Here is a 24,621-nt window from a genome sequence, read left to right on the forward strand (position 1 = left end):
ACCTTGAAACCTTTGCTGAAAGAAACAGGTGCTAAACATCGTACTGCCTTGTCATTGCTGCATTTGCTGATGAGAAATCTTGGTGTCGTTGGGCTTACTTCCACCTCCAGAGTGGGATCAAGTAAGCTGTCTGTTGCTGAAAGTGTAGTATTTCACAGACAGCTCATTTGTTCCAGAACCAGTGGCTATGGACGAGGTTTCTTGGAGACAGGTTGATGGATTTTCACTGAAGTATGGGCCTGCTTAAATTAATTTGTCTGGGGTAGAGGGAAGTCCTCACTGATAGGACTAGACTGTTATAAAAGAAGGATGACTACCAGTGGATCTACAGCTTTGAATAGAGCCCTCTGCATCCTACCTTCAAGGGCCTACTGTTTCTCAGTCTTGCAGTCTTCAGGTCTGCTGTAGGGCAAGGGGAAGCCTGTACAGTAGGTGTCCATATTGTCTACTCACAAATGACCAACACAAACAACACTGAAGTTGTATAGGCTAATAGCCCTTAAGCAGATGGGGAATCTACATGGGCTGTCAGTGGAATTGATTACCCCTTTTAACTCTTCTCTGATGCTGGGGCTTTGCCAGGACATGCTTCTCACTAACAGACATCTGATTACCTAGAATCTGTTCAGTTTTATCTGCTGTTATCTTGAGTCATATGGTCATTTCAAGATTAAAAGAACTATGATACAGGCTTAAGCATGTTCTGAATGACTGCAACACTAGTGCCCCTTTGTTTTATGATATGTGGTAGGAAAATATGTCTGCAGCAAAGATTATTGCAAAACTTGGGTAATTCTGTTTTTAGCATGAAACATAACTTCTTGTAACTAATAGGTGTCTCCCACGCTTCTGTTATGCTCAGCAATTCTCTTATCTTAAAATTAGTTGGACCAATATGATAAAGTTCCCATGATGGTTCTTTCCCAGCTGTGTACCAGAATGCATGCCTCTGTAGCAATAATGTGTTACAATTTGTCCTAATATAAACTAATTTTCAGTCAGTTCTGGTTCTGTTGTGTTTGTACAGCAACAAGTAATTTGGATTCCTTCTGCATTCTGTTTGGATCAAATAATGGATGAAGCATTGCTTTTGTCAGTCTGCATCTGCTGTAATGCTTTGGTTCCAGACTTCCGTTTTTCTTCAAATAATGGGGCTGTTTGCAAACAGTAGGCCAAAATTATGAGTTTTGTGTACAAGGCAGATTTTTATACACTGTTTGGAGGATGGGTTATGTTTACCTGTTGATTTACAGCTGACTTTCACTGTCAGGACATGGGATCAAGAGTTTGGATGTATTGGTGTCTCACTCTGTGCCTACCCTCACTCCCTAGAAACACAGGTAGGTGGTTCTGAGAGTCATCATGAAGACAAGGAGGAGATAATGGCATCTAGCTCAGGGAGCAATTCCTGCAAAAGACCCTGTTCAGCTGGAAAAAGGTGTCCAGAGATACCTTTTCACAAACTCAGAAGGGTCCTTACCTCCCTGAAGAGAGAGGAAGATCCTCCTCTGTCTATTAATTTTAATATGAATTTATTCTTTTTTCTTTGAGAAGAATCCTTAATTTGGAGATCTATTTAGACTATATAGACCCTTCTTTAGGAAGGATTTTGAAGATTTCCCAACCACTTTGATTATTCTTACCTGCTTTTTCTTCAAAAGAGCTACCGTTCTGGCTGGACATATTAAAAGCCCCAGAGGAATATATTTCTTTTGGAGCAGATTTTTTCTCCCAACTGTAGGTATTCTGTGAGAGCAGTAAGGTAAGAAACCTGTAGAATAGCGGCAGGTCTGTAGCAGAAAGAGGGACTTCTGCAGCTCATAACATGAGAGTCCCTCTTGGTGTTCCATCAGCTCCAAGATAGGAATGCAAATAATAAAGTGAGTGTAGAATAATTAGGATTCCTTTAAAATACACATAGGGTGTATGATAAACCTGAAGATAGATTGCCTACAAGATGCCTAAGAAACCTTCTCAGTGCTTTTTCAATTGAGAAGCTTTCCATGTGATTTCACGGCCATTTGGTTTCCTGTCAATATATTCTCTTTTAAAAAAACTTTTCTACTGTTCTTGACAGAAAGATGTAATTCACTTGGGAAGCAGATTTTAAATTTCTTTCAGCACTGCCTATGCGTATTAACTTAGTAGAAATTATCTCAGAATACCCTGTTCACCAAGAGTTTAGACAAATGTAGGTCAGTCTCCAGCAAGGTGGCTATTGAGAAAAAATGAGTGTTAACAGATTATCTTTTAAAGTGGTTAGGGTTCTGTTGCCTCAAAACTGATCTCTGCTGTGATGAGTCCTCCATGTAAAGTACATTACAGTCACGTTGTCAAACATAAAATAGTAAGCTTAGGCATCCTGCAGTTCTTGCTATTGTTGTTTTGGGTTTTTTTTGTAGTTTTTTTTGTTTGGTTCCCCCCCCTCAATTGCAGGAATCTGCAATCTGTACTGCACTCTGTCTGGGATATTTATCTTCCATTCTGGGTTTCTGTGCTTGCTCAAAATTCCATAGTCTTCTGGAGTTTAATGAAGGTTTTCCCTGTCAGACTTCTTTCATCAGTCTTTCCTGTCAGGGTTTTTTTTTCTTCTTTTTTCCTTCCCATTTATTATATAAAACCAGAACTATACTAGAATCTTTCTTCGAAATCTTAATTACCCTTTAAAATAATGCCTTATGTCAAATGAATCTCATCTACCTTTTTGGATAGTCAGATGCTGAGCTCAGGGTATGGAACTCTAGAGGATCTCACTAAATTGAGCGAGCATAAATTGAAAGTAATGCATGCAGAGTATTTCAATTTAAGAAGAGATCTTGGAATCATTGTTGCCAGTTTTATGTTGAATCAATGTGTAGTAGCTGCCAAAAAGCCAACAAAATATAGGCACATAAGGAAAGGTATTGATAACAAGAAAAGGAACATGCTTTTTTGCCATAAAAAAACCTTGGTGCACCCACTTCTTGAAGACTGTTCAGTTTTGGTCTCTGCATTTCAAGAAAGGCACAGTGGGCTTCTAAAAGGTCAGAGGATGGAACAGCTACTTTATAAAGAGGTTGTGGAAATATTTGTTGTTATTTAAGATGTCGACGGAAAGACTGAAGGGCACTGTACTAGCAGTTATCTAAATTATTATGAAGACAGTGGATAAAGTGAATGCAGTGGTACTATTTGGCAAATCCTGCAGTACTAGAACTGTGAGTCATTTGATGAAACTAGGAGGAGATGGGGAGATGGTGTTAAAAATTGATAATTTTTTTTATGTGGTTAGCTATGAAATCTGCAATCTAGAGATAAACAAGAAAATGTTAAACATATTTTTAAAGCAGTCAAAACCTGGACTGTCCCTTAGAGATGCTAGTCTTAACTTCATGAAAAAATTTTGTAGTGTGCAGATTAAGCAGGTTCCATTAAGCTAATTGTTCTACAACTAGTGCACATGAAAATAATTGATATAAGATTCTCTTTATAGAAACTTTTATGTTCTCCTCCTGCAACTTATTCTTCTAAACTAAATAAACCTGATTAATCTCTTTCTCTGTAGGTCACGTTTTCTAAACTTACTATTATTTTTGGTTCTCCTCTTTAGCCTATCTGACATTTCTTAATGTCTGTCTTGAAGTATTGTGGCCAAGTTCAGAAGTATTTATCAACACAGAGTAAATGCCTCTTTTTACACAAATAACCCTTAGTTTAATTTCACTGGTTTATGTAAAAAAACTAAAAACAATCATAACATGTCATACTTAATTCCATGTAACCTGATTCCCTACCTTCAACACAGACTAGTATGTGATTATCAGGGAAGAGTACATGGACAGGCAAGCGCATAACTTTAGTCCTCTGGAATGCCGTCCAAGGTTCTATAGTTTGTGGTCCAGGAATTTTATGGGACAGTGCTAGTGTTTTTGCGCTTAATGGCTTGGATGTAAATTTCTTTCATAATTTTTATTTTTCAGCCATCATTGAAGATACAGGGTGCAAGAAAAAAATCTACGTCTGCAGCATTTTTCACATTCCCATCTTTCCTCACAGGAATTTAATAATGAAAACCAGCATTTTATTGTTTACATTTTGTGTATTAGCCTGATAAACAAATTTAATAATAGGTTGACATTCAGTTTATTTTTAGTGACCATGTTCTTTGAGCTAAGGATTATATTCTCAGTGTCTGTATGCATTTCAAAATGGTCTTCTAGCCAACTGAATGAGGTGGCATGGCTCTGTGCAGAACACCGCTGGAACAGAAGGGAAGGAACTGAATAGTTCAGGCACAGAAGAATGGCAGTACTGATAGGAGAAAAAAAATCCTTCCAATTTTCTCCTCATTTTACAAGTAGTAGTAGAATTCTGACTTCAAGTCAAAGACAGTGTAGTGATACTATTTCTCCATACTCGGTCTGTGGAAAATGTAAATAAAGGAACAGATAAAATCTTGAATATTCATGACCTGTACTGCTCTGTTCATGAATCTGCTTGTCAGAGGTCTAAGAACATTACTCAAATGTTAAATATAATAGGAGACATACAGAAAAATATCATGATATAGCTTAATCCCTTTTAAAATAGATAGTATTCTGACTATTTTTATGTTAGCATTAAAACTTGTTTGGTTTTTTTTAAATTTATTTATATCAGTATCAAAATGTAGGTGTGAGCTTGGAGAAGCTTTATAATGTAATGATGGACCTTGCTCGTGACTTACAGGTAAGATATAAAAAACAGTTACTCAGATGTAACTTTGGAAGTATTGTCATGAATTTAAGTGAATGATGTGCTTCTCATTCAAATCAGAATCTCTACTTGAGTTAAATACAAGGCTTCAATCCTTACTGATTTACAGTGCTGGTCAACATTTAAAATAAAGTTGCCTACCACATATGCCATTTTTTCCAGAAGGAGGAAATGGTTAGTCTCAAGGTTAATCTTTAGAAGAAGCTTTTCCTCTGCAACAGTTAACCAAATATTTAAATGAAGATTCTTAGAACAGGAAATGTTCAGAATATTATGACTTTTCTTTTGGTATTTTAAAGTTATATGAAACAGTCTAAAAAGTGTTAACAGAGTTAAAACAGAGTGTCACTGGGTTTTTTCAATGTATTCCTTGGGTACAAAAACTCTCAGCATGTCTTTTGCTCAAACCTTGGAACAGGCTTCCTAGAGAGGTGGTTGATGCCGCAAGCCTGTCAGTGTTTAAGAGGCATTTGGACAATGCCCTTAATAACATGCTTTAACTTTTGGTCAGCCTTGAAGTAGTCGGGCAGTTGGACTAGATGATTGTTGTAGGTCCCTTCCAAGTGATCTAATTTATTCTATTTTAGCCCTTATTGCAGTTCAGAATGCATCTTAAGAAGTCTTTTAGTGGTTTTTTTGTGTGTGTTTGTTTTCTCCCTGTAATCATATACCTGGAAAAGTGTCAAATTTAGGGGTATGCTCAGGTTCTGGTGAAAGGTACGTCATAGAATCCTAGGGGTTTTCCTTGAAATTGATGGTAGGAAGTGTAGGGCTTAGACCATTAGTTGATGGAGCTGTATTGATCTGGATATCTAAGTGGCCCAGCAGTATGATGAAACAATCTGTGAAGGAAGGCAACAGTGAAACACCAAAGGCACAGAAATACCAAATGCACGGAAGCACTGAGAGCCAGCCTACTAGAGGAGTTTTAAGACAAGTGTTGCTGACCAGTTGCTTCAGTGGTTAGAGAAAAAACAGGCTTCCTGTTTGTTGTAACTAAATTGGGTACATACCTGTATCATCTTTTATTTTCTTCCTAATGAAAACAAAGTTTTGAATTCTGAATGGTTGCGTAATTGTTCAAGTGAATAAAGAAAAAGGGATAACTGTACATTCTGTTATAACGGATATTGCTCTAAAAAGAAACCATTTAGAAAAGTGAGGTATGTATATTTCTTTATTACTATTCCTGTACAAAATGATTACTGTTACAAAATGTGTTACTATTCCCCACAAAATGGAGTGATAATGGGCTACAGTATTTAGATACTGTAATTCACACTAAGTAGTATTTCATTCCACAAACAGTGTTGCCATATGAAAAGGGATTATACAGAAAGTGAAATACTGCTTACTGGAAAATAGATCCACATAGTGACACTACTATATGTTTTAAGATTAAAATTGGCTGATACTGAAGAATTTATTTATATCTTGCTTTACAGGTTCAAGGTTTGTGGAAATTATTTTGCACATTAGAGCTTCCACTTATCAAAGTTCTGGCAGGTATGAAAGTTCAGTTCAAAATAAGAATCTTCACTATTTTCACACAGCTGCTGACTATGCTCAAGTAGAATGTTATACCTCAGAATAATAAATGTTATCTTAGCCTTGTAACAGCTGTGTGAGTCTAAGTTTCCATTTTACAGTCTATGAAGCATGTAAGATTGAAATTGTTAACTGTGAGTGTTCTCAGTACATAACTGTATTTACAGTGATGGAAACACACAAAATACATGTGAACAAAGAAGAACTGAAAAAAACATCAGAGATTCTGGGGGTAAATTTTCTTTATTTTTTATTTTGGAAATTTTATAGCATCATCTTTCTGCTTTTACTGAGGATAAGTGATTAAATAGAGGAGGAATCTTTTTGTTTTGTCACGTTTTACATAACAATTTGGTGTTTCTAGTATTTTTATTATAAATATAACTAGTGATATTTACATATTAGGATACTTCCATGTTTATTTAGGCAAGCAAAAAAAGAGATATTTGCTTCATTAGCCTTGCCACAGAAATGAGATTGCTTTGCAAAATGCACAGGTCCTTTTGGGTTATGTGTTGTAGAGTAAAAATTGTAATGACTCTTTCTGAATGTACAGTTATCGGTAACTATCCTCCTGAGAAGTGATAGATATTTCTATCTCTCTTTAAAAATAAAACAGTCTTTAAGACTTACGTGTTCTGAGAGTTCTAAGTTTGCCATTTCCCCATTGATAAAAATAGCTACAAGAGAATCCTATTTTGCAGCATAAAATGTGACTAGATAATCATAGTGGTCTGACAAATTATTAATTTACCAGAATAATTTGCACAGCTGTCTTTCTCACAGATCTCTAGTCTTCAGTAACCTAAATTATTTTCCCACAAATTTTGGTACTTTTTAGTATAGTAAATCCCCTTCCCACATCATGAAGAGATATAGATTAAAGAGTATATAAGCAGTCTGCTAAGCCAGATGTTGATAGCCAGCAATGATTGCACATTATCAAGTACCATATTTTTAAATAGAAGTCCAATATACTCATTAACCTAGGAAGTAGCAGATACTTAAGAAAACGATGATGTAAACAGAATAATTCTGATGTACTAATTTATAGTTGCGACTCAAAGAGCTTGAACAGGAAGCTCATCAAGTTGCTGGGGAACGATTCCTTTTGACCAGCAGTAGTCAGCTCAGAGAGGTAGTATTTATACTAGTATTATTATGTAAGTTCTGTAAATTGTTATTGATACAGAAGTATTATGAATCATAAAATTGTCCTTACAACTTCAGAATTCTTTTTCTTTGATATTAATTATCTTATTTTCTGATTTTAATGGAGGACATCTGGCAATGTTGGATAATCTGTATTTGAATGTATTTATATAAATTATGCATTTGATTTTAGTAAAAATACTACTTAATAGCTCAAAAATAAAGATTTGATCTTTTCAATTCTGTGTTAGTTCTCTTTACTACGGTATGCTCTATTTTCCTTGAAATCTATTTCTTGACTTAAGTTCAGGCACCAAATAACTTTCTTTTCTGTTTTCAGCACTTGAAATACTGAAACATTTCTCTCTTGTGTTTTTTCTTACTGTAGGTACTATTTGAAAAGTTAAAACTGCATGCACTGTGTGAGAAAGTTCACAGAACTGAAATACAACAACTTGTGTCCACCTCAGAAGTTGTGGTGAGATGGGGAGGGGTTTAAAAACATCTGCATGATTTAGCAAAACTTCTAAAATATATTCCAGTGAAATTGTCATTTATTTTTGTGTTGTACTAATCACACTTCATTTTCTTATGGCAGAAATGAAAGTTGCACTCTATGATGGGGAGAAACTAACTAGCTACTGAAGCTAAACTTTAGCTATAAACCAGGATTAAAAACTTTAATACCAGCACACATGTATGGCCATCTTCCTCAAAGGAGGGAGACTTTCTTACTGGTCAGATTTTGATAGCTCAGTATGACTGACTGGTTGGGTGAAAGAGACCACTGGTGAAAGAAAAGAACATTAATGCAAAATCTGCTGGTGAAGGAAATAGCAACCCAGACTTTCTCTTTGCCATCAGGAGATTTGGGGTAAAACCATGTTGTCATCTTTTTATGGACCATTAACTCATTCATTCATGCTAGTTAAACGGGTCTGAAAGAAATTATTTGATACCTGTGGTTTGAATTGGGAGTTGTCACTTTCTTTGTATGGTCCAGTGTTTTACTTGTGTGTGCATGAATTTTCCTCAGGCTCCTTATTTTTCCCTCTGTGGAGATGCTTTTTTCAGTAAGAGCAGTTGCATTTGGAGTCAGATCTGCAAGATCTTGATAGAATCTTGTTCCCTTAGAGCCATAATGACCAAAGAGTTTCAATACTTTGATACATCTGTACAAGAGATGAAACGTATCTTCAGATTCAGTGTAATAAATACTGCACATATGAAGCTTCTCCAGTTCTTCTGTTAGTGTTGGAGCAGATAATTTTCAGCAATGCAAACGTTCATGTGTGATCCCACACAAGTGCAGAAACCTGCCACAAACATTTTCCACATTTTCCACAAACATTTGTCTAAAAATGACGAAGTCGAGACCAAACAGCAGGCTTCTTGGTAACTTGAGGCAGATACGGATGCCCCTTCCTTTTCATAGAATAATAGAATAATTTAGGTTAGAAAAGTCATTTAAGGTCATCAAGTCCAACTGTTAACACTGCCAAGCCCACCACTAAACCATGTCCCTAAGCACCACATCTACACGTCTTTTAAATACCTCCAGGGATGGTGACTCAACTACTTGCCTGAGCAGCCTGTTCCAATGCTTGACAATAATTTTGGTGACGATTTTTTTCCTAATATCCAATCTAAACCTCCCCTGGCACAACCTGAGGCCGTTTTCTCTCATCCTGTCACTTGTTACTTGGGAAAAGAGACCAGCACCCACCTCCCTACAACCTCCTTTCAGGTAGTTGTAGAGAACCATCAGGTCTCCCCTCAGCCTCCTTTTTCTCCAGAATAAACAACCCCAGTTCCCTCAGCCGCTCCTCATAGGACTTGTGCTCCAGACCCTTCACCAGCTCTGTTACTCTTCTTTGGACACGCTCCAGCACCTCAGTGTCTTTCTTGTTGTGAGGGGCCCAAAACTGAACATGGTATTCAAGGTGCGGCCTCACCAGTGCCGAGTACAAAGGGACAATCACTCCCCTAGTCCTGCTGGCCACGTGATTTCTGATGCAGGTGAGGATGCTGTTGGCCTTCTTGGCCACCTGGGTGTGCTGCTGGCTGTTGACCAACACTCCCAGGTCATTTTCTGCTGGGCAGCTTTCCAGCCACTCTTCCCCAAGCCTGTGGTGTGGCATGGGGTTGCTGTGACCCAAGTGCAGGACCTGGTGCTTGGCCTTGTTGACTCTCATATGACTGGCCTTGGCCCATTGATCCAGCCACCCAGATCCCTCTGTAGATCCTTTCTGCCCTCAAGCAGATCAACACTCCCACCCAACTTGGTGTCTTCTACAAGCTTACAGGGGGTGCACTTGATCCCCTTGTCCAGATCATCAGTAGATCATTTTAAGATAATAATAGTAATGGAATTCCCTCTTAGAAGAGAAAGCCTCTGTGTAGCTGCACCAGTTTCTGATTTGGTTCCACGATGGTACTGCTCTAGTTTACATGGGAGTCAAATTAAAGTACACAACTCATTGCTGAGAATGAACACCTCTTGGGAAGACAGAAAGGTAGTATTTGTTTCTCATGTGTGGAAGAGGAAATTCAACTTTTGGGCCAAGTGCCTGAACTACCAGATACAGTCTCTGAGGTAATGTCAACAGTATAACCATAAAAAATCACACACTACTCAAGGAGAAGGGGGGTTCATAGATCAAATATGTAATCTTGGAGAGTGACAGAGAGCCTTGGGAGATTGAAGGGATCAGTGAAATAAGAGTGCATGTCATCTTTTTGTGGGAACATAAGATTTATTGCAAGTAATCAAAGCAATGCTTTTATCTAGTCCAATATTCTCTTTCCAACAACTGCTGAGACTTGGTTATTTAGAGAAAGGTAGGCTGAAACCTTCCAACAGATAATACTAGATCATTAATATATTGTCTCTCCCTGGTAGCAAGAAAATAAATTATGCTTTTAAATCTCCATTCTGGTACAGTTGTACCTGTTTTTTACCCTGAACTGTGGTAGTTCCAGATATTTTTGTTGTACTTATAAATATCCAATCTCTATTTTAATAATGTCATTCTTTTTTCTTAACAAAATATTATGGCAATTTACAATCAAAGTAATCAGAAACATGCTTTATTTTATTGCCTTTGGATTTGACAATTTCAATTTTTCTTAAAGGTGTCCTGGAACTTGTATTAGGGGATGAACAGGATAAATTTACCTGTTGGATTTTGTGTGTGTGTGTATAAATATGTATATATGTATTATTTTGTATGCTTTTTTCATGTTTTCTCTTGCATTGATGCTGTCTAGCACAAAAAAGTAAAAAGGACCATAAGTAAGCACCCCTCCCCCCCACCCCCATGCCCATGTTTTCAAAATTGTTGTGGAAAAGTTTTTATGTCTGCATGTCTTTTTGTCCCTGTCTGGGACAGGAAGGGAAATGAAACAGGAAGGGGTAATCTCCAGCCCTCCTGCTGAAAGCAGGAAAGAATGAAGGCTTCATTGGGCCCAGGGTGAGATTGCTTGAAAGACTTTATTCTTTAGCCAGTATTTTGTCCATTTAGCTTGGCAAGAAAATTTTTTCCTCCAAAACTTATTCTGATAAGATTGTTAAATAATATTACTTAACAGAAAAGGATACCAGTAATTCACATTCTTTATTTTGCAGCTAAATAAGTTGCAAGATCTTCATCCTTTGCCTAAGATAATTTTAGAATACCGTCAGGTGAGCTGATATTATTCACATAATGTAGTTGCACTGAAGCAAAGTTAGCAAGAAAGATAACCTATTCACAGCTAAATACATTTAAAAAAGTTGGCTCTAATGTAAGTTCATTCAAGTATTCATTTAAATTTTGAAGTTGTAGGTATTCTTAAGAGTTTTTAGATTTAATGTTCTTCTGTTTTGCAGTATGTTAGGTTATAGCTAGCAAACAACTCTTGCAAAAACAATGAAAAACTTCACTGTTAAATTTGTCTAGTGCTATAAAGCACAGTCTTAGGGCAAAACATTGTTTTTTTGAGTTCTGAAGAAATACTCTGCAGAAAGTGAAGGATATAACTAGTTATGGGGTTTTTTAGGTGACAAGGCTCCTGAAAATCCAAAATGACCTAGTTAGTCTGCTTTCACACTTAATGTTTGGGTTTTCAGTGGATGAGTTTCCAAGATTTAAAAAAAAAAAAAAAACCAAAAAAACCCAATTGTTGGGGGTTTTGTGTGTGTGGCTTTTTTGTGTAGTTTATTGACCTGGGGATAAGATGTAAAAGAATAAATTCCAGTAGTTCATTTACTAGTATCTGCAAAGACCTGGCTTTAGGGTATAACTGAACTCTTACCTAATTTATGCTAATAGGTCAAGCTATTTGTGAGTATACATCCATTATTTACTAAGATAAAAATGTCTTTTAAAAAAAGTCTACAAAACAAGTTAATATGCATTTGGAAATTAAGGTCTTTAATTTGAAAAGTCTCTTATGTTTATAAATAAGCATTTATTTAAACTTTTATGTAACTTAGGTTCGTAAGATGAAATCAACTTACGTGGATGGACTACAAATGTGCATGAGAAAGGTAGAAGTATAAAAAGCAGCCTGTTAAATGTGGTATGTCAAATAAATCATAAAAGAATTTTTACTTTACTTGACTACAGGGATTTATTTCCTCTACATGGAATCAGACAGGAACTGTGACTGGTAGACTTTCAGCCAAACATCCAGTAAGTGAGCCCATTAGAAGAATTATGTTTTAATTAGAATTAAAAATTAATATTGTTTATATAATATATGTAATATTTTTAACACACAAAATTTTGTTTTCATCTAAGTCTAGCAGTTGCTATATTGTATGTAAATGGTGGACACAAAAAGCTTATTAAATGGGTGGTTTACTCTAGAAGATTTAGTCTTATTAATATTTTCTGTTATCTGTGGATCAGAATTTAATATTATTACCTGAAGTTTACCTGAAGTAGAGGGGTAGAATTGTGAGCCATGCATGAACCCTCTAGACTTCCTGGTGTTCATGAATCACTCCTTGTAAAAGATTGGTGAGCCCTGGAAGGTACCCTGGGGATTATGGGGAAAAAAGGAAGCTCTTTTCTTCTAGAATTTGGCTTCAGGTCTCATAGCAGCGAAGGGCTAAGCTGGCTATGCTGTTGCTTGGAAGTCTTGCCAGATGCTTATATGGCTGTGACACTTGGGCAATTTGTGCTGCTTCTCTTTTCTTTGACTATAATGATCTCTGTGTACATCCTTGTGGCTGGAACGTGTTTTATTTTACTTTCTGGACTGCTAAAGACTTGGGGTTTTTTTGGCCAAAGTGGCATTTTTAAGGGCATATTTGAATGTATTTTATTATAACATTTTACTTGGGGTTTAGGAAACATACTGACCTTTGACTGTAGGGACTGGTGAGACCTTTTGCGTTCCACTTCTGTCACAGCCTGTAGCTGTGTGGATAAGTGTGCAGGACCTGGTATGGGAGGAGGCAGGGTTGCAGTCTGCTTCAGGGGCTCAAGTCAAGGCATAGGTGGGGGAATAGCAGTAGAAAAGTAGTGACTGCCTACCTGTGGAAATGTTCTGTTTGGTTTAATCATGGCCTTTCTTAGCAAAGACCTGACCTCTGGCCCTGTGGGAGAGGGGGGATAGATGCAGAAGTGAGACTTGGCTTATGAAGGCTAGAAGGAATCCATGAGGCTGTTGTCCTTTTAACTTGTGCCCAAAAGTATTGTCAGTTCTTATCCATGCAAACTTGAGTGCTGTTTATCTCTCCATGCCTCATACTAGCCTTAAGCTTCATGGGTACCAATGTCATTAGAAGCTTTCTGAAGTTTTGGGAGAAAGGCCATGGTCTTCTACAGCTCTATGTAGGAGTAGAGAGGTTAGACAACAGTTATGTTGTGACCACTTAGCATGGGTGGGCTCATGTGACACCTTGCAAGTCCTGACCAGTATGGTGACTTTTAGAGTTCTGGCAGAAACCTGTCCTGGGAGGTTTTCATCCTCACAATACTGGTGACTTCCTTAGCTCTTCTTTTACCAGTCTTCACAGTTCAGATTTCATTTATATCTTCCTACCCTCATGGTACATATTTCCATGCAATTTGTCATCAAACAATTTATAGGAAGTGTATGTGCTTTTTGCTGAGTGAAAAACAAGTATCTAGGATTCTGAATTAACAATGGGATGGAGGAGTGTTACTGCTGCTCCTGCTTCTCATGCACTCAGATGGGGGAAATTGATGGGAGAGAATGGAAAAGATGATCATGAAGGTCACAGTTTGCTAAATATTCTGATGGGATGCACAGGCCTTTACAAGTCAGAGCTGAACAGACAGCTGTCTTGAACAACCGCATACAACACAAGGTGACCTTTGGCCCATCATGCTAAAAATGACACATGAAATCTACTTTTCTTAAAGCTTGTTTTTCTCCAAAATAATGCTGCTAAAGTTAGCATCCAGGGTTGCCTAAGGCTGGCTTTTCCTCATAAGGAAAAACATTGACATTGCTTTTTTTGTGTGAAATGTTTATGGAACTTATACCATCTGTTTCTGAATCATTTATTGATATGGAATATATGCTGCAGTGCCCAATCACTTTACTAAATGTTAAAGGATTGGGAAGGTTCTTGCCAGAAATCACAAATATTGTAGATATTTTTGCAGTTATGTCCTGGTTTTGGCAGGGATAGAGTTAATTGTCTTCCTAGTAGGTGGTATAGTGCTATGTTTTGAGTTCAGTGTGAGAAGAATGTTGATAACACTGATGTTTTCAGTTGTTGCTAAGTAATGTTTAGTCTAAAGTCAAGGATTTTTCAGCTTCTCATGCCCAGCTACCCAGAAGGCTGGAGGGGCACAAGAAGTTGGGAGGGGACACAGCCAGGGCAGCTGACCTCGACTGGCCAAAGGGGTATTCCATACCATGGGATGTCATGCCCAGTATATAAACTGGGGGGAGTGGGGGGGACGGATTGCTGCTCAGGAACTAACTGGGCGTTGGTTGGTGGATGGTGAGCAATTGCACTGTGCATCACCTGCATATTCCAATCCTTTTATTATTATTGTCATTTTATTAGTGTTATTATTAGCATTGTTAGTTTCTTCCTTTCTGTTCTATTAAACTGTTCTTATCTCAACCTGCAAGTTTTACTTTATTTTTTTTCTCTGATTCTCTCCCCCATCCCACTGGGTGGAGGGGGAAGTGAGTGAGCAGCTGCATGGTGCTTAGTTGCTGGCTGATGTTTAAACCATGACAAGTTACTATGATGTTATATCAAATTTTAGCTGAATATTTGTTGAGGTAGTTTATTTTTAACTTTGTTTTAAAATGCTTCAAGGAGTGATTAAAGCAAAAGATAAGTGTAAACCAGATAAAGTGAGAATTCAAATAGGAGGGATTTACTCAGTTTTAAGGGGAAATGACATTAGGTCAAGAGCAGGATTTCTTTTTCAGATAAACTCTTCTGTGATCTTTCAGACAAATCCACATCTGATGTAATGATGATGTATTTTTTTGGCTTTATGTGGGTTTCTCTCAATAGATAAGCTTATTCACATGAATTTTTATGACTTCTGTGTTGCAGCAACTTAAAGGGGGTTTCTTGGTAGAACTTTATTTCAGTGTCTCTCCATGTATACATCTGTTTTAGTTTAACTGTGCACTCCCTTTCTTCTCATTTGGTTTCTTCTACAATATGTGTGCTGCATAATTAATGCATTTTTCCCAAAGTGTTATATAATAACATAATACATTGTTAAATAGGGACACATTTGATATTGTAGTCTCCTGCTATAGCATTGTAACTGTCTATTTGCTACTCCATGAGAATCTGCATGTCTGAAACCTAGAAGTAAATGTATAAACCCTAAAATTCTTCAAACTATTTTGTCATATATCCATAGGCTAGTTATTTTTTCCACTCTATGATGGATTGCTTCTGACTATTAGGGGAAGTTAATCAGGTTTATTATTTGAATATGTTATTTTTAATTAATTTTTGTAGAAATATATTCCTCTTGTCTAAGGATACTTTATTATATTGCATATAGATAACTTTCTTATTAAATATATTTATTACATTCATAAAGACTTGTTTATGTTCTCCAAACCTACCTTGAAATACCACTTTCAGCCTCTCACCTTGTAAAGCAAAAATAAGTCATGACAGAGGTAGAAAGGCATAAAGCCAATTAAGATCAAGCCTCTTTCAGAATGAGCAGAGAGAAATCCTAACTCGACATATAACGATTGCATATAATTGGATGTTATAATTTGGTTTAAGGTGCAAACTTCAGTGCTAGAATCAGATATTCTGTATTAAGGTCTCTTTCCTCCAGCCTTCTGCAGCAGAGGCAACTGAAATGCTACTAATGAGTATACACTTCTATACTTCAGAAGGTATTTGTATCATTAAACTAAAAGGCATAAAGTGGTGGGCTTCAGGGGGCATTTCCTTCCTTTTAGTAACAAAAAGTTATGCTGAAGTTAAGTGAAATTTTTTACCTTCTTAGACCAAGTGAAAAAAAAAAAAAGAAAGCATTCCTATTTCTCCCCAGGAAAAATGCTTTTACCAGCTTGTCCAAAAAGGCAAAGAAATAAAATAATTCAACCTGTCAGTCGAAGAAGCATGTTAGCCTTTAATTTAGAAAGCAAGAGTGTAATTTGAAAGAGAAGCTAATTAGGGTGTGTGGAATGTTAATGTGCTCAAAGAAGGACTATAAAAAAACCTGAAATATTGAATATACCTCAGTCTCTCCAACAGATGTAAGTAATATTTTCTGATAGTGAATGCATAATAGAGAATTGTATGCTTGTTTATTAGAAAATGTGTGTTACTAATAGTGTTTGGAGTATGAATAATAAATGACCCATCTGGTTTTCATTCTAATGGGAGAGACAATCTCTTGAAGCAGAGACCTCTCTGAACAATTGCCATCAAAAATGAGTCTTTTCTGTCAATTAACTTAGCAAACCACTTTTTCTGATTATCCACAGTGTATTACTTCCCTTCTGGGCTGTCTTCTGGAGTGAATGAACTAATTCTCTCTGAGATAAAACTCAAATGTACTTTTGGAATAGTTTTGGGATCATTTATGAACAGTATGGATGAGATGCTGCCTGTTTGTCTCCCTTTTGTAACACTATCCCAATAGGTTTTACATCCTCAACATACCCGCATGTGCACACCAAGCAGGGTGGACTGTCAGAATCATGCCATCAACACTATTGTGGCAGTTCTCCAATTTCAGGCATTTTTGTCCCTGGCCTCATTAAGGCTATGGGCTCATCTGTGATACTACCAATACTCTTTCTGAAAGTTTATAGTCACAATTGGATTCTAGCACAAACAGGATGTTCCACAAGGTATTGCAACAGTGGTGAACTGCTGTACAAATTTGAAGTGTACTGGTTTTCCCCTGTCCCTTTCCTTCACAGCTTTTAGAAGGCTTTGGCAGAGCTGATGCAATGTAAGGAACCAGACACCAAGTCTGGGAGCAGGGATGTGATCACATTGTCCCCCCCCCCTTTTTTTTTTCCCCTCCAGAAATGAACCAATGCCTTGGCTGCTTTTGAAACTGCACTATTAGGAATATAACTTTTGGAAACTAGTTTTCATACACTGTCCTACTGAAATGAATGTTGACTTAAAATGGACAGACAGTATGGATCTTACATTTGCATCGATCTTACTTGAGTGTGTTTTCTTTTTTTTTTTCTTTTTTTTTTTTTAAAGTATGTTTATTGGAAAGCACTGGGGATAGAGACAAGTCAGACATATCACAGGTTCATATAAAACATCTTGTCAAAAGTCTTCTATAACATCATCTAGGGTAACAAAATCATTTATAGGTAAGTATGCTCTGATGTGGGCTTTGCTAAAATAATGGTAGGTTGTCTTAACAGGGGTGAGAATGCCTATGCATTTTCTTGGACCTTTGCATCAAAGGAATTTAGTGTCATATTTTCTAGTCAGGGCAAACAACTATCACTCAGATGAGCTGATATGCTATTAGAGAAAGTCAGAGCATGCATGCCGTTTGTTATGGTTGTTCTGTGTTCTGAGACAAACTCTTGCATTCAGAATGTATTTTTGTGCCATGTTTCTTTTCAGTGTATTTATTCCAATACTCGAGTCATATGCTGATTATGACTGCACTAATAGCACTAAAATAGTATCTCATTTTATGAGTATTTAGAGTTTTGATGTTTTTACAATCTCTTTTGTTCTTGCTTTTTTAGAAGAATATTTCAGTGAAGGCTTTGGCATTTAAAGAAACTGTATTTACAACGTTGGAGACAGAAATTGTCTATGTCCTCTCTTTCTTCCTCACTCATCACAGTTCTTGTTTTATGATTTTTTACTTACAAATGAGTGAATGAGCATGTTGACAAGACTAGTACAGTTGCATCCATGATGAAAATTTATACTACGTTAACATTACAATAGGATTTTCTTAGTTATTGGTGTGACAACTACAGTATGAAGAGTCACTGTTAGTCAGTTGTATGAGTGTTAACTCATGCCTAATGCCTCAGAACATCACGTTGATTTAATATCCAAATGCATAAATAAGGTTTCTGCATCATGGAACTTTGTTCTCCTAGCATCTTGAGTACACATAGTGTCCTTTTCTCTGATATATGCATGTCTTTAGCATTCTCTGTAGTAATGCTCCTTATTTGTATAAATTCGTTATTCTCTTGGTGAGTGTGGTGTATCCAATACATGGACTACGTTTTATAGGATAGTGTTTTCCATTCGGCTCAGTAAAGCTTGAAGCATCATCTGAGCTGTAATTCTTTAGTAATAAGAGCAGTTCAATCACATATACGACTTCTATTTGGGATTATCTTTATATGTATAATTGTTCTGTGTGTTATTTAAAGAAAGATAATGTGTAGCCAGTATAAATCTGCTCCTATGCAGTAATCAACATACAAAATGCTTGCATTTTATTTATGCAAGATTATATAGGGAGTCTGTCATTATTTCTTCTACAAACTAAACATAAGCACAGAAATATAGAAAGCAATTAAAATTACAGCTCAAAAATGAAAGATTCTGTACAACTCAGAATAATATCGGCTAAAGTATTTTTAGCACATTATGAAATATTGACTGTGGAGGCTGAATTCCTCCTTCACGCTCCTTTAGTTTCTGGCAAAAAGCTCCTCAGAGAAGCTTAGACTTGTAGAAATGGGAGGGAAAAAGTTCCTGTAAAATTTTCCTTTGCTAGAAAGATGATGGCACTGCATACTTCCACTTGTTTCATTAAAATTCATAGATACTATGTATAAATTAAATTGTCAGCACTTGAGTGCCTACTGCTGTTGAGTGGGCTTTGTTAAGGTAGTTGGTTATATGCTGATGCATTTTATGCTTTGAATGGCCTTTGCTAGTTGCGTTTTGGGAATGATGCAGGTAGAAGCCAAAACTACGCACTGATCATGTTTTAGAAATCCATGTTGGAATATAGCTAGTGCTACTGCCAGGTTATTTTTCTCTAATATGAATGTGACTGGAACACATAACTAACAAGAAACAAAATTAGTGTCATCTTTGATCAAAACAAGTGGGGTTTTAGCTATGTAGCTTTCACTACCATAGAAATTAAATGGTGTTTTAAAATGAATTATAGTAATGTCTATTACTTAGAGTATTTTGTTACAGAAGTTAATCTATACAATATGTTGTGTCTCTTGGAATTGCATTAAGTCTGATTCCATGTAATTTTAGAATAGTTTAAGAGCAATGTTAGCATGGTATTTTGGTTACAAGAAACAAGTAGTGCTATTCACTTGTAGTCTGTCACCATCTTTGTTTTCCCCTGTTTATCCATATAAATTTCAACTCCTGGCTGAGCACTTTTCTTATACTTGAGATTGGCATATGCTAGCATCCCCTGAAGTCTCAATGTGGTCACAGTCATTGTACCTCTGTGCTGAGGCGTTTAACAGATCCCATGTCCTACTGAGTTCATTTTTACTGTTCTCATCTGTAAGACAGTTGCTCAGATTGAATCTTCAGCAATGTGCAGAAATGCATGATCTTTATATTAGTTTAAATATTTGTGTGCCTATTTGTTATGAAGTTATCTGTTCGTACCTCTTGTGAGTTAAGATTTTAGAAATTCTGCTTGAAGATTTTTTTTTTATTATTATTATTATTCATAATGAAGTATTCCATTAGTGGCATTTTTAGATATACAGTTTTAGAAAATACTCAAAGCTTGGAGACTTATGTTCTGAGAGGACAATTAAAAAATAAAATTACAGGCATACAAATTATGTCTTGTCTTTTATAAGCTCTCAAAAGTGAGAGGTGTTAGCATATTCCTCTAATGTCTGAATTCCTTTTTGCAAGGACAAAATATAGTTTAATTCTTATCTCAGCATGGGCTTCACTATGTTTTAACGTAACAAAAGTATTTAAATAGTTTAGTTTGCTATACAGCGTTCTTCTAGTGTACATAGTTCTTCTCCCATTCTGTATCTCAGCAAAAATTACTTCAAAAAATCTGGAGGAGATGGAAATGAAGAATGATAAAAAGAAAATGGATTATAGGGCAAGATCAAAACTTAGGTACAGCAAAAGAGACGTCTTGTATGGTCCAGTTTTCAGACAGTACTGATTTTCAAAAGCTTTTTCATTGGCATCCCAAAGAATTTCAGGAAAATTATCTCTGTAGTTCTACATCCCTGTTACATTTAGCTTTCTCTGCTGACAGTTGTTTTTTTCTGTGTCAATGAGTGGAAAATTTGCCCATTCTTTATTTCCGCAGAATCCTTTCATAAAACCTCAGGAAATTTCACCCAGGGTTTTGAAGATGGAAGCACCCTCTCAGGTTTGGAACAACAACAACAAAAATGAGTGGTTTGTATAAGGGGCACTGAAGATAGACAGAATAGGACAGAAGTCATCTTGCTGACTCCCACATGGCCTCATTGTCATTAGTTCTCCTGTACTAGCATGATCATCTGCTCGCTGTGTCTCTTAGGAACTTAAAATTAAGGACCACTTCTATCAAATCAAGAATTGTCCTTTCCTCACTGTGAGCAAAGAAAGAGACGTTGGTTATTTAGGTTTCCTTTAACTCCTTCAATGAGCCTCCTGTTCACAGTCTTTTGTAGCCTTTTAAGAGGAATTCCCTGCTAACATATGCTCAGTAAATTCCTCAGTATGTGAAACAATCTTGTTTGAGATGCTAAATTTTACCCTTAACTGTTACATCTTTTCTATAGAAAGTACATTCGTCAAGTCTGGAGAGCTTGTAATTTCTCATGTGTTTAAAGGTCTAGTATTTGTACCTTTGGGCAATATTCCCTTGACACTGTTTACTTGAAAGCTATAATATACAGCTAATATTCAATTAGTGCAATATTTACTAGCTCCAACGAAGTGTTGTTCTCTCTATGCCTTAGCACTGTTTTTTTACCAAAACTAAATCATATCTTCTTGGAGTTCATCCCAGACTTTAGTAGCCTCCTGTGTTAATGAACATTAGTTTAACAGAGCTTATGTTCTGAATGTAATTTTCTTTCAGGAAAATGAAATTAAATAAGTAATTGAATTTAGTCAGTTTATATATGGGAAACAAAAGCAGTCTTTGTCTCTTTGAAAGATGCGTACTCGCTTGCTGTGCAAAGTTTAGTAATCTGTCAGTATGTAACGAAGCATATGGGCTGAACACATGATTTGACAAAATAATTTGTCACAGAATATGTCAAATCAATAAGTTAGTAAAATTAAATATTTTTTTGTTATTTTAAAAATCACTTATCAAGTCCTTTCTCATGTGCTGCTACAACATTACTACTTGAGGTCATCGCCAGGTCTGAATTTCAAAGAATATGGCAGAAAAAGGATTGGTCGTGGGAAATCAAATACATGATTCCCATTTCCTTCTTATGGCCAACTCTCTAAAGTAAGAAGTCAGTGGTTTTGGTTGCCCTTTTCTTATCGTAGAATGGTTTGGGGTGGAAGGGACCTTAAAGATCATCTAGTTCCAACCCCCCACCATGGGCAGGGACACCTTCCACTATACCAGGTCGCTCAAAGCCCCATCCAACCTGGCCTTGAACACTGCCGGGGATGGGGCATCCACAGCCTCTCTGGGCTACCATTGCCAGTGTCTCGCCACCCTCCCAGTAAAGAATTTCTTCTTTATATCTAATCTAAATCCTCCCTCTTTCAGTGTAAAACAGTTACCCCTTGTCCTGTCACTACATGCCCTTGTAAAAAGTCCCTCTCCAGCTTTCCTGTAGGCCCCCTCTAGGTACTGCAAGGCTGCTGTAAGATCTTCCCAGAGCCTTCTCTTCTGCAGGCTGAACAACCCCAACTCTCTCAGCCTTTCCTCATAGGGGAGGTGCTCCGTCCCTCTGATCATCTTTGTGTCCCTCCTCTGGACCCGCTCCAACAGGTCCATATCTCTCCTGTGCTAAGGACTCCAGAGCTGGACACAGTACTGCAGGTGGGGTCTCATGAGAGCAGAGTAGAGGGGCAGAATCCCCTCCCTTTACCTACTGGTCATGCTTCTTTTGATGCAGCCCAGGATATGGTTGGCTTTCTGGGCTGTGAACGCACATTGCCAGGTCGTGTTGAGCTTCTTCTCAACCAATACCCCCATGTCCTTCTCCTCAGGGCTGCTCACAATCCATTCTTCTTCCCTTGTAATCACTTTGAAAGCTGCTTAAGCTTGTGGGAAGGTGATGAATTACTTCTAAGTCTCCCACTTGACTGACATCTAAAACCTTGATAATTCTGTGCTGCTGGGTAAGGCACGAGGGGAGTACATTACCTTTGAATGATTGTTCACTGCTGAAAAACAGTAACTTATACCAAAAATGAAGAAATCCTTTACCAGAAGTCTGTAATACCGTGATTTTTGACAAGGAAAATAAATGTGTCTAATTTTTAACCAGCCACTAGGTGGCAATTGCAGACAAGTCAAGATTTGCTTAGGAATGCATGTGCACACACATACCAGGCTGATATTGCTATGGTGACATTGTTCATTTTCTTACTTTCGTTATTTATGGAGCTACATGCTGTATTTTAAAAATTAGATCTTCAGACTGTCCTGAAATTGTGTCTCATATAGAAGCCACAGAAAATAACTGTTTATTCTTTTATAATAATAAATAGATGCTGCTATGGAGAATAATTAAATATGGCAATTTTCCAAAAGAGAAATCAGGAAGGGGTTGTTTTGTTGGGTTTTTTTTCCGCTGTGTAATTTCTCATGAGTTAGTTGCCACCAACTTTAGAGGTGCCAGACAAATTGAGTCAATCTGCTGATGTGAGTGCCCTCAGGACTGCATTGACTACTTTAGGCAGTGTGCAGTTTTCCTTGCTCTTTCTCCAGCAACTTTGGCCTTTAACAAAGGAGCAAGCAGAGTATTGATGGTTAAGGAAGTAGCTCACTGAACCTGTTCTTCCATTTCTTCTCAAATTGATTAACTGAGGTATGAGTGCACAATTTACCAATAGGTGCAGTCCCAAGTAAACCAAGAAAAGAAAACTGAAAAAGAAGGAAAAGGAGTGAGACAATTTTGAAGCAACAAATAAGCGGGGGGAAAAATCCACTACAAGAATAAAAAGAAAAAAGTAATTAGAGATATAGAATATAAAACTTAAAGGAGTTGTCATATACCTATCTGTTACCATTGTGATGAAGTCTGGTCTTACAGACCAAAGTATTAGTTCGGCTCCGGAAGTAATACAATGCTAGTCATCAAACAGATGCCATGAATTTAAAAGCTAACTTTGTGTTTCATTGTGTATAGCTGAGTTCTTGTTCAAGGACAACACTTGTGGCCTAATTACTTTCATAAACTTTCTGGAGCAGATACTAAGAGAAACTCCAGAACCTTTTGGACTTCTAATGCTTCAGTTTTTGCTGGAGTGCGACATTTCATGAGATAATCTAGAATTTCATTGCTCTGAACTTTTTTCGAACAGAACAGAAAAATCTGTGTTTTTCTCAAGTATTAGGAAAGAATTGATTTCGTGAAGCAACAGCTATTAACGTAATTAAATGTGACAGGATCACAGTCCCAGTAAATATTCTTGCTTATAAGAAATGCAACTGGTTTTTGCTATTTGCTGGTATTGGTAGTCGCTGTAAAACAATATTTAATTCCTCTATTGTCTTTATTTTGCTCTAGTGTTTGGCACTTTGCCTTGCTGTAACAGCAGGTGGATTAGTCGCCAAATCAAAGGAGATATAGATATATAGATATATATATATATAAAAAAAATAACTTTACCTGGTCTAACTGCTTCCTTATATCTGTTCAGTCTAACTCCTTGGCTGTTTTTGATCTTCCTTTGTGACACATCCATACTGTATATATTTATGAATGGATACTCTTATCTCAGTAGTAAGTTTTGTCTCTGTTCTATTTTTAAATAAGTCCTTAGATCAGTGTAGGAATTAATCAGAATCAAATGTCCAAAGACTAGTCTGCAGCCACCTCTGCACATTCCCATTTATTTCAGTAACTTACTCTTGGGTTTTTTTGGTTTTTTTTCTGTTCCCCTCCCTGCAGTTTGTAGGTCTTCAGACAGACATGTTCCATAGATATTTAAAAATGCACATTTGAGCAGTTAGTAGATTAATGAGCCATTTTCTAGTAAAAAAGAATATACATATGGCTGTAGATGCCTTTGTGTATGTGTGTGTGTGTATATATATATATACACACACATCTATTTCTAGGGAGTTACCAGGGTTGACTGAGGTTATTTGCTCAAAAAATAGCAATTTGTGCTACTGAAAATGTATATGAAGAGGAAGAGAAAGGTATGGGTTAGCTGAATCAATATAGATAACTGAAAGGGGAATTTAACATAGGAAATGTGATCAACAACCCTACTTGACATAGAGTAGGAAATAATTGAAATGCACCACCAGCCTCTGTGATTAGGTGAAGTCTAACTAGACTGACTTCAAAGGTAATCTATCTAATATATATCTGTATACTGTAATCCTTCGAAAGAACCAAAATAACGTACTGGTTTTTATCCTAGGAAGGAATAAAAAAATCAATTGTAAATGTAGATGTAGAATTTTGGATACCAAAAATGGAAAGCTCAACAGAAAGTGTAGCTGATTGAGAATAAGCTCATCAAACTGGGAACTGTATACTATTTGTTGGATTTTGTTTTCATTGGTAATTCTAGTCTTGTTTGATACAATGACTTTCCTTATGGATTAGAGCATC

General features: G+C 36.8%; 1 protein-coding gene across 1 annotated transcript in view; it reads left to right on the plus strand.

Moving 5' to 3' along the window:
• POLN (DNA polymerase nu) overlaps window positions 1-24,621 on the plus strand; it is a 104,367-nt gene that overhangs the window by 14,977 nt on the left and 64,769 nt on the right. The window contains exons 7-14 of the mRNA XM_049835306.1: window positions 4,639-4,707; window positions 6,180-6,240; window positions 6,450-6,514; window positions 7,337-7,420; window positions 7,823-7,912; window positions 11,063-11,119; window positions 11,912-11,965; window positions 12,045-12,110. Coding sequence (XP_049691263.1) covers window positions 4,639-4,707; window positions 6,180-6,240; window positions 6,450-6,514; window positions 7,337-7,420; window positions 7,823-7,912; window positions 11,063-11,119; window positions 11,912-11,965; window positions 12,045-12,110 — 546 coding nt within the window. The remainder of the gene's footprint in view (window positions 1-4,638; window positions 4,708-6,179; window positions 6,241-6,449; window positions 6,515-7,336; window positions 7,421-7,822; window positions 7,913-11,062; window positions 11,120-11,911; window positions 11,966-12,044; window positions 12,111-24,621) is intronic.

This window comes from Accipiter gentilis, chromosome 3, assembly GCF_929443795.1.
Source record: "Accipiter gentilis chromosome 3, bAccGen1.1, whole genome shotgun sequence".
Lineage (NCBI taxonomy): Eukaryota > Metazoa > Chordata > Aves > Accipitriformes > Accipitridae > Astur > Astur gentilis.